Source organism: Oreochromis aureus, linkage group 11, assembly GCF_013358895.1.
Source record: "Oreochromis aureus strain Israel breed Guangdong linkage group 11, ZZ_aureus, whole genome shotgun sequence".
Taxonomy (NCBI): domain Eukaryota; kingdom Metazoa; phylum Chordata; class Actinopteri; order Cichliformes; family Cichlidae; genus Oreochromis; species Oreochromis aureus.
In genome coordinates, this window is record NC_052952.1 from 7,012,356 (window position 1) to 7,024,903 (window position 12,548).

General features: G+C 39.6%; 1 protein-coding gene across 1 annotated transcript; it reads right to left on the minus strand.

Annotated features, from left to right (window-relative positions):
- Positions 1-1,424: 1,424 nt before the first annotated feature.
- oprd1b (opioid receptor, delta 1b) lies at positions 1,425-6,440 on the minus strand. Its single transcript, XM_031751730.2, has 3 exons — positions 5,936-6,440; positions 4,309-4,664; positions 1,425-4,137 (listed from the first exon to the last, which is right to left on the minus strand). The coding sequence occupies exons 1-3, from the start codon at positions 6,145-6,147 to the stop codon at positions 3,608-3,610; spliced, it is 1,098 nt and encodes a 365-aa protein (XP_031607590.1). The 5' UTR covers positions 6,148-6,440; the 3' UTR covers positions 1,425-3,607.
- Positions 6,441-12,548: the final 6,108 nt, after the last annotated feature.

Genomic DNA, 12,548 nt, shown 5'->3' on the forward strand with positions numbered 1-12,548 from the left:
TGTAATTTGAAGGTGTAGACGGCCGCTGTACCCAACTGACTGAATGTAAGAGCACTGGACATGAATTCACACATTGTGGATCTGTCATCAGTGCTGTGGCTTTGAAGTTGAGCAAAACTGATGGTAGACGTTTCTTCTGAATTCTTCAATTCAGGATTCTGAGTGCAACCCATTTGAACTAGCTACCCAGAATGCATTGCAGCATAAGCCGTGGCAGCTTGTAAGGGAAATGATTAGTTTTTTAGAAATACAAAACTAAAACCATATAAACTATAGAAAAGTGCTTGTATAAGTTGGTGAATGCGTCAGTATAGTGCAGAATAAAAACTATATAAGAACCAGTCCATTTCCCACTGCACACCAGGGGTTACCACTGTTCACGACTGTGAACAAACCACGCTTCATATGCTGCCCCTGCAAGAGGACAGCATTCAAACAAGCAGAAAGGCAGACTGTGGAAAGGCTTGTTGATATAGCTGTCAAATAAGTATCCCACATGAACCAAGTCTTTCAGAAATGTGTTTGAGTTGACACACCGTTCTTATCTGATATTCCAGAGCATGAGTGAATGCTGGCGTTCAGTTTCATTCAGTGCACGGTTGAAGTGTCAAATGTACAAATATATTTGATTGTGGGATTTCTATAAAATGCAGAAGTTGGTAGTCTTTGACCAAAGTTTCATCAAAATTGTTCCAGTTGTATATGAGGAGATATACAGACATACAAAAGCTACAGTCATTATATAATGAAGTACAGCTAAATGATTTGTAATCAGTGTATTACACCTTCATTTACATTTGAAGTGTATAACTTGTGTGAATACAGAATTGTATGCCTTTTTATTATGTGACAAGAAAAGCAGATTATTTTTAATAATCAGAATATGATTAGACTGGTAACCTAAATAAATATAAAAAGGTAGAATTAAATATCAAAATCCAGACAACAAACCAGTTTTAACAGGTTGTTGTTATGACTTCACTGCATGAAATTGTAATTTGCATCAGTGGGAACAAGAGCTGGCTATTCATTTTCACAGAACAGAACAAATAACCGCAAATGTTCACATGTGTTTCAATACATATCCCATATAATTTTCCCAATAAATTTCCTAGCAAAATATAAAGAAGTGAGTGGTGTCTCGAGACTTTTGCACAGTGCTGTATAGGAGATTACCAGCCTCAGCCTTCCATTCATACAAGGATCACAGGATTATTCCACACTTATTTCAAATTGTGCTTGATTTAATCATGGACTTAAAATGTGTGGTGCCTACCTCAACGCCCTATGCTCAGGCCAACAGATGACACTGTGTCCCATCTGCATTCCCTGATCATTATACTCAATCCAACCAGGAGATCACATGTGAAACTTCCACACTGTCAATAAGTTTTAACAGGATCTGTAATAATGATCACATAAAGGTGGATGTTTTATTGAAACAGTAATGATAATCAACAATATTTCAAAATAAAAGTCCAAGATACAACTTATACTAGTCTGTATGACAGTGGTGCTTCTTGTTTTTTGTTGCAAAAACAAAAGCAGTTATTACATATGCACATTAAAGTACTTTAGATACTGCAGAATATGAACAGATATTAAAGATCAAGCACAGACAGTCAAACGTCTGCAAAAACACCTAAACACAAGTTGAAAAAGGCATTACGGTACTTACTTTCATTCAGCTGCAAATATTATCATCCACACTGCAGGACAGTTTTACTGTGCCTATAAAAAACCCAGTTAGAGATTGTCCAGACAGGAGACAGGGACCTATTTCCTTTGAAGATCTGGAATACTTCTCACATTTTAACTATGTGTATATAGTTATATCAGATTTGACTCGATGGTACGACAGCTCGACAGCACACTGAAATAAAATAAATCACATTGAAAATACTGAAAAATATCATTACAGCATGATATTATGTACACATCTGACACAGTACGTACTCGTGTATATACACAATACTGCCAAAGCAACACTGCATTGCTGCACTATCAAAATGAGAGGCATCAATTTGAATTCTCTCTCTTGTGTAAATGTCCAGCAATCATCACTGGAAAATTGTCCATTAGGTTTAATATGTTTAGGAAGATTCTTCCTGCTCACTAATGCATTTGATCTAATTCAGATTTTCCTCCAGGTCAATTTGAGGCTATTTAGTGATCTATCGGTGACTTGAAACAGCATTTCCACTGTCCCCTTCAGCTTGCCACCCATCTGCCAGCTGAACAGCTTTTTGGTTATCGCCTAACTGCTACAGGACAGGAAACAGTCAGCCAAACAGTCATCACTGCTTAATCACGAAGGCAGTATTTTCATGTTTTTTTGATATCTGTTTAACCGGCATCTTTCCTTATGTGAAACATCTGCTAGTTCAGATATCACCAACAGAAAGCAAATAAAGCTTCAACCTAACATTCATGATATTAGTGAGTTTTTAAACGTGTTGACATGAAAGAATCTGCTTTTAGTGACCAGCCCATGGAGAATTATCACTCAGCTCAACAGCAATAAGATAGTGGAGGTTTTACTAGCTAACAGAGCTAACAAAAGAGAATAAACATGCAATTTCTAATCATTAAATTGCAAGAATAAACATTTGTAAATGAAAAAATAAGATGTTAGAAAACTGGTGCACATTCTGAACAGTTGTTGAGACACTTTTTAGTAGACTTCCAACAAAAACGCCAAACAAAAAGGAACCTCTACCTCACTCTGATACAATGACCAGTTAAAGCGGCAGAGTGCCCATTGGCTAAAAAGGTCACCAGCTTTGAAAAAGCTTGATCAAATCAACCTCCAGGGTGAAACCAGTTTGTGTGTAAGATTAACAGATTGGTAGCCCTTTTATGAAACGATCCCACAATTTTAGTGTTAGATGAATAATAAGCGGCAATCAATAAAGTCCTCAGATCTGATATTTGTCTGTAAATCAGTGAAAGTCTGTGGTCCACAGATGTGAGGAGACAGCAGTGTTTGCTCTGCCAGCTACGACTGGCATCATCAGTCGGTCTCGTTTTCAGCAAGGAAAACATATGATCTCTTTGACTGTGGTCAGCTGACTGACTCGGCCAAACATACAATCGCCACCTCTTGGCCATAAAAAGACACCTTGCTGGCAATGTCTGTATGCTTAGGATCAATGTCCTGTTGGAAATCCTGCTAATTTATGGACTGAGCACACATGGGGCAATGACTCCCATTGTTTACCTAATATGGATGTGAAATCCCACAAACACAGTTAAAGCTAAAAGTCAGCTTTTTGGCTTCCCAGTGCACAGGCACTGTTCAGATGGGTGCATTATTGGTGTGTATTTTTTTACACACTGCAATAATTTATATGCATTTTTTAATACATATTATCATATACAGGGACACATGGGGATGTTTGTGATTGTCCTGAAAGAACCCCCCACCCCAAAACCTAGTGACACATAAAAGTTTCATTATATGAAACAAAAAAACAATCAATCATTCTTTTAAACAGCAGCTACGAAGCCTGCATGTTTAAATTCAGACTCCTGTGGTGGAGAAGTGCGTGACTTCAGTCTGAAGGTCATCATGCAATGCTCTCCCACCCAGCTCATCCATACCTAGTCAGGCGGGCGGCTTCGCTGCCGGCGCAGGGGCACAAACGGACGCGGGCTCCCGCGTGCTGTTGCGGGCTCTGGAGAAGCTGCTCTGCTCCGGGCGTGAGCGATAGGGCAGGCAGAAATCCCTGAAGCACCTTTTGAAGTTCTCATCCATCAAGGCATACAGCACAGGGTTCAGACTGCTGTTGGTGTAGCCCAGAGCTATGCATATATGCCAGCAGGCCATAGTCAGGAGATTCTCGCGGTCAACTTTCACAGCGGTCTTGACAATGACGAAGATGTGAATGGGAGTCCAGCAGATTATGAAAACTGCCACGACAACCAGGACCATCCGGGTGATCCGCCGCAGGTTCTTGTCCTTCTCTTTGGAGCCAGAGAGCAGACGGACACTCTTAAGACGCAGGATCATCAGCCCATAGCAAATGGTGATGACCAGGACGGGCACCACGAAGGCAAAAATGAATACACAGATTTTTATCACCGTGTCCCAGTACCAATCCGGTTCAGGAAATCCAAGAGAGCACAAAGTGACTCCTGAGGAGGTAAAACAATTGCAAGTTTAATAAAAGGAGGAGAAGCTAACTGAAATTAATAACACAGCTCAAAAGTCTGTTTTTTTTTTCCTTTTAAACAGCCAGTTTGTTTTCACAGAGCGATAGTACTTCCCAGCACCTCTTTTTTTTGCAGCAATGAAAATTCCCTCACCTTCTTCTGTCACCTTGGTAACAGCCATGATCATCACGGGGACTCCAATAGCAGAGGAGAGGATCCAGATGGCGACGTTGATGAGCTTGGCTTTGGCGGGCGTGCGGAAGTCCAGGGCCTTCACCGGGTGACACACAGCGATGTAGCGATCCACGCTCATCATGGTGAGCGTGAAGATGCTGGTGAACATGTTGTAGTAGTCGATGGCTATCACCACTTTACACAGGACCTCCCCAAACGGCCACGTGCTCATCAGGTACTTGGCACTCTGGAAAGGAAGGGTGCTGGTGGCAAGAGCGTCGGCCAGAGCCAAGTTGAAGATGTAAATGTTTGTGGCTGTCTTCATCTTCGTGTACCTGTTTGGTCGGAAGAAAAGTGCAGAGCACACTTTAAACAGATTGTGGCACACAGCGGATGGGAATAATTGTCAGCTGGAGGAGACTGGATTTCTTCCCAAGGTCTGGCTATTGCTATAACACAAAGTGGATGTCTCGTGTGGCTGACTCACGACTTCCATTAAAATGTCTAAAAGTTACAAAGTTTTATTTAATTCATTTAACCATAAAACCAATAATCTGCTATTTCCTCTAAATAAACAAGATTTTTTTAGGTGCATAATGTCATTAGAGCACTACACTAAATGCACAACAGCTCATGAGCTTCTCTGGAGCCTCCATTAAAAAACATTACCATGTAATGAATTGATTAAAGCTCAAAGCCCTCCAAACTCCTACTTGATTTCAGATTAAAATTATTATTGTGTGTGTGTGTGTGTGTGTGTGTGTTTTCTGAGTGCCAGCTTAACATTTGCCTGGCTCTTTTAATATGGATTCCTCCACATCAGCCCACAACATGACACTCTGTGGGTCACATTTGATTAAATTATGTTTCTGAAGTGTTTTGCTGCAAAATATCAGACTCTGCAAGGATAGAGGGAGACACATCTTATTCCCAGGTATAAAGACATCTATGTATTACAGCACACAGATCTCATCCTGTATGTAACTGCTTTGCCTGGGAGTGTGAGTAATATATTTAAGTTTTCTTCATTTCTTTTTCAAAAATTAAAAAAAATAAAATAAAAAAAATCCCCGAAATCGATAATACATCATTTCGACACAGTATCGCTTTTGAAGGTTGAGCTTTGGTTTATCATCTCAATTCACAACCCCACTTCCTTACAGGAATAATTGGTGCAATTAAATAAACTCAGGGCTAAACTGTAGATTACGCTCCATCCTCTCCTTGCATGTGGGAGGTGTGTGTGTGTGTTGTGTGTGGGTGGATGTGATGGAGAGCGGCTCTCAGGCGCAACTGGCACTGTGGGCAGTTACAAAGGGGACCATCACAAATAAAGTACGACAGTGAAAATGGATTTCCCTCGAATAAAATTTTTTGAAATTGTTCTACTATATTTTTAACACGTAACATACAGAGTACTTTAGTGTCATTTAAATAAACCCTGATCATATAAAAACATATTTATCCTATACATTTTGCGGTTTCTGTCATATGTTTATGTGTCGCTTTTCACCTATCAAAATGTGGCGAGCAAGTACATTTTTTTGTCTTCCTTTCAACACATTCCTTTTGGGTTATGGTTATCTGAATAGCGTGTCCTTCTTACCTGACCACCCCGTACATTACAAGCACGTTTCCCACCAGTCCCACCACACAGATGAGAGAGTAGAGAGCCGTGATGCAAACGTGGATGACAAGTCTTCTGTCCTTGTTGGCCTCGTTGCCAGGAATGGAAACCAGATCCTCAGAGCGCGTAACATTGAAAGGAGTTACGGAGACCGAGTTGTAATAGTCCGGGAGAAGAGTGGAAAACTCCATTGCGGCGATCCAGGTGCGAACAGAGCGCAAAGATTCGAGAAGTACGAGCGCACGAAAACTGTGCGACAAATTAAGTCATCGGGCGCTCGGAGGATGTGAGAGCTGTGCCTCTGCGTCTCGCCCGCCCGCGTGTGAGTGGCGCGTGCGTCTCTGCGCACTGGCGCACAAAGAACAAGCAGACCGTTTCCCTGACAAGTTCTTACCTTGCCTAAAAAGACTTTTTTTTCAGAATGCGTTAATTAAAAATGCTTCATCATCAAACGATTGCCAGTCATAACCAAGCTGCCATAACATGTTCTACAGCCTGACTCTTCTCATCGGGCGGTCACCATCATGTTACCACCTGACAGCACCAAGGCTCGTGAAACATTGAGCTTGCTTTTGATAGCATGACTGCGTAGCAGCAAGTGCGCGGATGTTAGAGGGAATTACAAATGAAGTCATGTGATTTGGAACCGCCTTTCGGAGATTGTTGTGAAAACCACATGGAAGTCTGCAGATCTTAAGTGATACTTTGATAACTTTTTATTGATTTTTAATATTCTTGAAAGAAAAAATATGCTGCCAAGTGAAACACTTTAAGAACTTTACACATTAATGTCACGCTGATGATGTATTAGGATAAAATGGGGCAGTCAGCCGATGTTAAAAACGACACCAGATCTCCAGCTTTATTAACAACTCAATTATGTTAGCTGTTTTTTTAATGGTTAAACCAGTTTATCATTTAACTCATTAATCCTGTCAGTGACCTTTGTACCCTAATTTAGTAATTTTGCCTAAATAGACCTCGCCAAACACACTCTGTAAACCTGTGGTTTTCCTGCTGTTCCTTGTCATCCATCCTAGTTATGGCAGATCAGTCAATAACTGTTTAGCGATGGGTTGCAAATGTTTAAAGAGTCTAAGTTGTAAAACCCTAATGTCCCAAATTACCGGCTTATGACCCTCACAGTACTGATCACAGCTATATGAGCAAACACACTGACGCAAGCCAACAAATACACATGCGTCTCCATTTGAGAACTGTGTATTTACTCTGGGTGAATATTTAATAAGTGAGGGTAATTTTTTAGTAATATAAATGTGTCTGAAGACTTTCTCATCCCTGGATATCACTGTTTTGTTTTTATTTATCAGAACATTTAATTTGTTTAGTAACATTAGATTTACTGAAGTAACAACTCAGCCTAACCTGTACAGCTGGCAGCAGATCATATATGTCCTTCATTACTCTTTTTCTGATGCCAAGCAGACATCTTTTTCCAATGTTTTATGAAAGCATTCATTTATCTGTAGCTGCCTTTCCATTAACCAGGATATCAGAAACCATTACAAACAGGCTGCAGCATGTAATGCTTTATGTCTCCTGAAACTGAGGCATAGAGGAGTGTGTCTGCATTTCTTTCTCAAACATGCGTTTTTGTTTTTTTGTTTTTTGTGAACATTCGCAGATACAAATTCTCCTGTGGCTGTATATAATCTATGCACTCTGCAGACTGACCTTTAAGGAACGGCCATCAGCGGAGCAGAAAGCAGTGAACGGGCAGCATTTAAATGGTAAATGGACTGCATTTATATAGTGCTTACTCACAAGGAACATTCACACAGTGTTTTTGTGCTATACATACAGTATTTGTCCTATTACATACTAATGGACATGCTGGAGAACATTTTAGGTTTTCATATTTTGCCCAAGGAAACTCTGCCATACAGACAGGCAATAATCAAACCGTCACCTCCAGTTAATGGAAGAGCCATAATCTCTGGTAAGCCACAGCAGGTAACACTTTAATGTCTTTACAGTTTCTTTGAAATAGACTATTTGTGTCTCCCTAAGAAAAGAGCATTTTTAGATTTCACAAGCTTGTGTTTTGTATTGCACTGATCTGCCAGTTGTTCAGTGTTTTGGTTTGAGTGCTATGAAGTTTGGTGAAGAGGACTGTTCCTTGAGAGCTGCCAGGTTAACATTTCTGATGTTCAGTCAAATGTCTGTTGATTCTGACTTTTAGTTATCCTTCAGCTTTCCTTCCTTTTCTAACTTGCTGTTCTTTTCCTTTAAAATCTCTGTGAGATTTCCCATTCTCTTTTTTGTGTACTCTTTAAAACTGACACGCTCTGTCTAACACAGCTGCACAATTCAGTTTAGTGGTGCAGGTGGCAAAAAACAAGAGAACTGCTGGGACCAAAGTTAGGCTTCTGACACAGGAGTCACAGTAAGGCTACCTCACTATTTTCATTCCTTCCCACGAAACTTGAACCAACTCCTGCTACACAGGGCTAAACAACATTTAGTTCTCAAACCCCGGAAAATGTAATGAGAGTATCAAACAGGTGCTTTTCTGGGATTTTTTAAAACAGGCTTTCACAGTGGGGATTTATTCACGTCTGCATCAATTTAATGTTGCTGTTACAGATCATTTGAATATCTTTATTATGTGGTGCAACTTTATCTATAATAATATGGAAAAATAAATAGTAGATTAATATATTAAAATCTGAAAAGTAACTTAAGGTTTTAAACAAACAGAAAGTAAAATATTTGCATCCAAAGTATAATGGAGCAGAAGCAGAAAGATGCTAACTGGGAAATATTATTACAAAATGCTGTCACAGATATATGCTGAGCACTGTAAAACCCACACTACTCCATTTCAATTCAATTCAGTCCAATTTACATAGAACCAATTCACAACAACAGTTGCCTCAAGGGGCTTTATATTATAAGGTAAAGACACTAAATCATACAGAGAACACAAACAATCAGACAGACCCCTATGAGCAATGTTGGCAACAGTGAGAAGGAAAAACTCCCTTTAACAGGAAGACACCTCTGACAGTTCCAGGCTCAGGGAGCCTGGCTCTACATCAATAGAATGTAGAGAATTGCATTGTGGGATAGTTATCTTGTGGTATTTTTGTGTTGTATATTAAAAATGAGTGATTCTGCACAATCTTTATTTTCATGCCCATCTTTTATGATTAAATAGCTTGTATAAACAAGTTTGAAAGCACTACAGCTTCTCAACAGAGTACAATGCTAAGATTGTCATGTGCTGATATAAAAGTGCCTCAAAAGTGAGTGTAAGCTGATAGGAAGGAGGTGGAGAGGTCACAGTTACTGTCACACAAACATTTTCCTGCAAACATTTGATTAAATTCAGCCCACAACCCCTGCTGAGGGCTCTGTGTATATCTAGCTTATATACCTACACACCTCTGGTGGCCCTGATCACAGCAATCAATCTCAAAGACAATAGTTCAAGTGGGACAGCACATCCCACCAGCGTTAAATGACTTACTCAGCAGTTCAGAAACAAAACTCACTCCATTTAATTTCTGGGTGGGAGAACAATGTATGCCACAGAGGTTACGTTGGAGGACTATCTACTCTGTTAATGAATAGGACTAAAAATACTGTAGTGTGTTAGTTCTGTGCAGGTGCTTCCTATAATGAAAGAGTGTGCACGTTGAGATGCATGTTTCTATGTGGACAGTTGTTATAACTGGTGGAAATATCCTGCAAAGGAGACAGAAATGGGTCTGGACGTAGAGTCACCAGCAGGAACAAAATGCTGCTGTTGCTCTTGTTTATATTCTCCTTGCTCCTCGGGGAGAATCACTCATGATTAGTGTGTACAGGCAGTGTGATTACCCGCATCACTCATCAGCCCAATGGAAACCTTGGGAAACATTATGCTGCTTTCCTGAACCCATCACATTCATAGCAGGGAATACAGAGTACGGGCAAATGAAAGTGAACTCGTTGTTGGGTTTTTGCATAAAGATACAACGATGATGTTGCATATTTGATTTCATAATGATCACATAAGACAGGCAGACTCCTTTCAGCTCCTGACAGATTGTTTAGTTTTAATGAATAATTTTAAATAGATTAACTTTTCAATGTCTATACATTGCATTTTCACATTGTATTGTGTGGAATTAGTCCGTTGTTTCGTGCACGCAACAGCAGTTCTGATGTGAGCCAGAATACTTTAACTTCTTAAAGGTCAGAGAATAAAGTACATGGCTTGACATTTTATTTCCTCACGTTGTGAGTTTCTCTTCTATTATTACATGGATGAGAAACTAAAAAGAAAATATATGGAGGCTTTTTTAAATAATATTATCATTTAGCTGTATGTTCTGAATCTGTCAGAGCTGAAGAACAGTGGAAGCAATCCCCCATGCTCTGTCTTAGCTGTAAGATTAAAGGATATTTTGTTAGTTACACCTTGTGTTACTACCTGATTAAACCTCCTTTTGCCTTCAGACCTGTTCTAATTACAGGGTTCTGGAAACATTGCTCAGCAACAACATTGGTCCATATTACCGGGACAGCATCACACACGTGCTGCAGATTTGTTGGCTACTCATCCAATCTTGGAATCTCTCATAATGGCACATCTCAAAGGTGGTGTATTGGATTGATTTCTGGTGACTGTGGAGGTAATTTACAGTGTACAGTGAACTCATTTTCATATTCAAGAAGCCGTGTTCAAAGTGACTGAAATCGCTTTTCTTCCCTATTCTCAAGCACGGTTTGAACTTCAGCAGGTTATCTATATCATGTCTGTATACCTAAATGTAATGAGTTGCTGCCAATGTTGAAATTTGCATAAATGGGCAACTGAACAAGTGCACATAACAAAACTGTGTAAACAGACTGAAGTTAAAGCAGTGTCTATATAAAATAATACTTCACTTAAATTATGGCAATTTCCGATATGAAGCCATGCTTGTAGTGTTATTGATGCTCATCTGTTAGACTTTATTTCTTGTAGTATCTGCACTTCATGTTCTGTCAGAAAAAGTTATTGCATGATCCGTCCTCTTAGTGTGCTTTTTAATGGATGAGCAGTGACAAAAAGAACTAAATCATTTAAAGAAAAAGATAGGAGCAGATTTCATTCACAGCAGTCAGCAGCCTGGTAAATTTAGGGCTTTGTAATAAAGTCAAAATCTTAAGCCTAATATAGTGTGGCAAATGAAAACTGTGTGTAAGTGTGTGTTAAATGCTACCAGAACAGCGTCATTAACTGCTGTGCAGAACCTAACAGGAATACACACTTTTTATCTTTTACACGTGCCAGCTAAAAATGCATTTCCCTCGCTGCAGTGACAGTGCTTATGGCCAACGTTTTTAATTTGCAGGGAAGCACACAGACACCCTGCTGTGCTTTCATTCAGTCATGGTGCACAATAAAGCTGCTCTGGTCTACAAATCATCTCACACCTGTTTATTCTGCTTTAGCATCGGAGTTTAAAACTAAACAGAACATCTCTAAATCATGTTTGAGAAAGATATGGATAAGCGCACCATGTTTATATCATATTATACTGAACACAGATTAGTAATAATTGTTAATGGTTGTAATGAAGGTAGGGCAAGTCAGAGGTCTGTAGTTTTAATATTTATGATTTGGGGTGAGAGAAATTATGTATTAATTCGAGGAGCTTAGAAAAGGCTGTATTTGCTCGGTTTTTTGCATTTAAACAGAAAGTGTTTCAATATATTTACTCGAATGCAGTGGAGAGGAAAAAGATGCCATGATCAAGTCAAACAGCACCAACGGAGTTTGCACTGAAGCAGGTTCACTTAGTTAGTTCCTGTATTTACACTGTTTCCATAAATATGTCTGTTATAATCACATACTTACTAGCCATCATATTACTAACAATTAGCTATTCAGCCAATCACACTGTAGCAACTCAGTGCATTCAGATTCCCTGAGGTTCAAATCAAGTATCAGACAGAGGAAGAAAGGTGATGATAGTGGCTTTCAGCATGCCACGATTGACAGCTGCTCTGAATATTTAAGAAACTGCTAAACTGCTGGTATTTTCCCAAACAACCATCTGTAGGGTTCACAGAAAACGATCCAAAAGGGGAGAAAATATCCAGCGAGTAGCAGCTCTCTGAATGTACAACACACTGAATCTTGAAGCAGATGGGCTGCAAGCTGACCACACTGGGTGGCATTTCTGTCAGTAGAAACAGGAAACTGAGGCTATGGTTCACAAAGGTTCACCAAAACTGGACAACAGAAGATTGGAAAACATCGGCTGGTCTGATGAGTCTCAGTTTCTGCTGTGACATGCAGATGGTAGGGTCTGAATTATACAATCAACAGGAAAACATGACTGAACCTGCCGTGCACAGTGAGGTCCATAAATAGTTGGATAGAGAAAACTTTTTTCTGTAAATTACCATTTCAGCAAACGTTCAGCTTTAATTCAGTGGGTTGAACAAAAAGATTGCAGAAAATGGTGAGAAACTAAGGATTTTTTAATCTTTTCGGCGGCTCAAAATTGGACAAATTAAATAACTGAAAATAAAATGTTCATTTCTAATACTTGGTATAAAACCCTTTGCTGGCAATGACAGCCTGACGTCT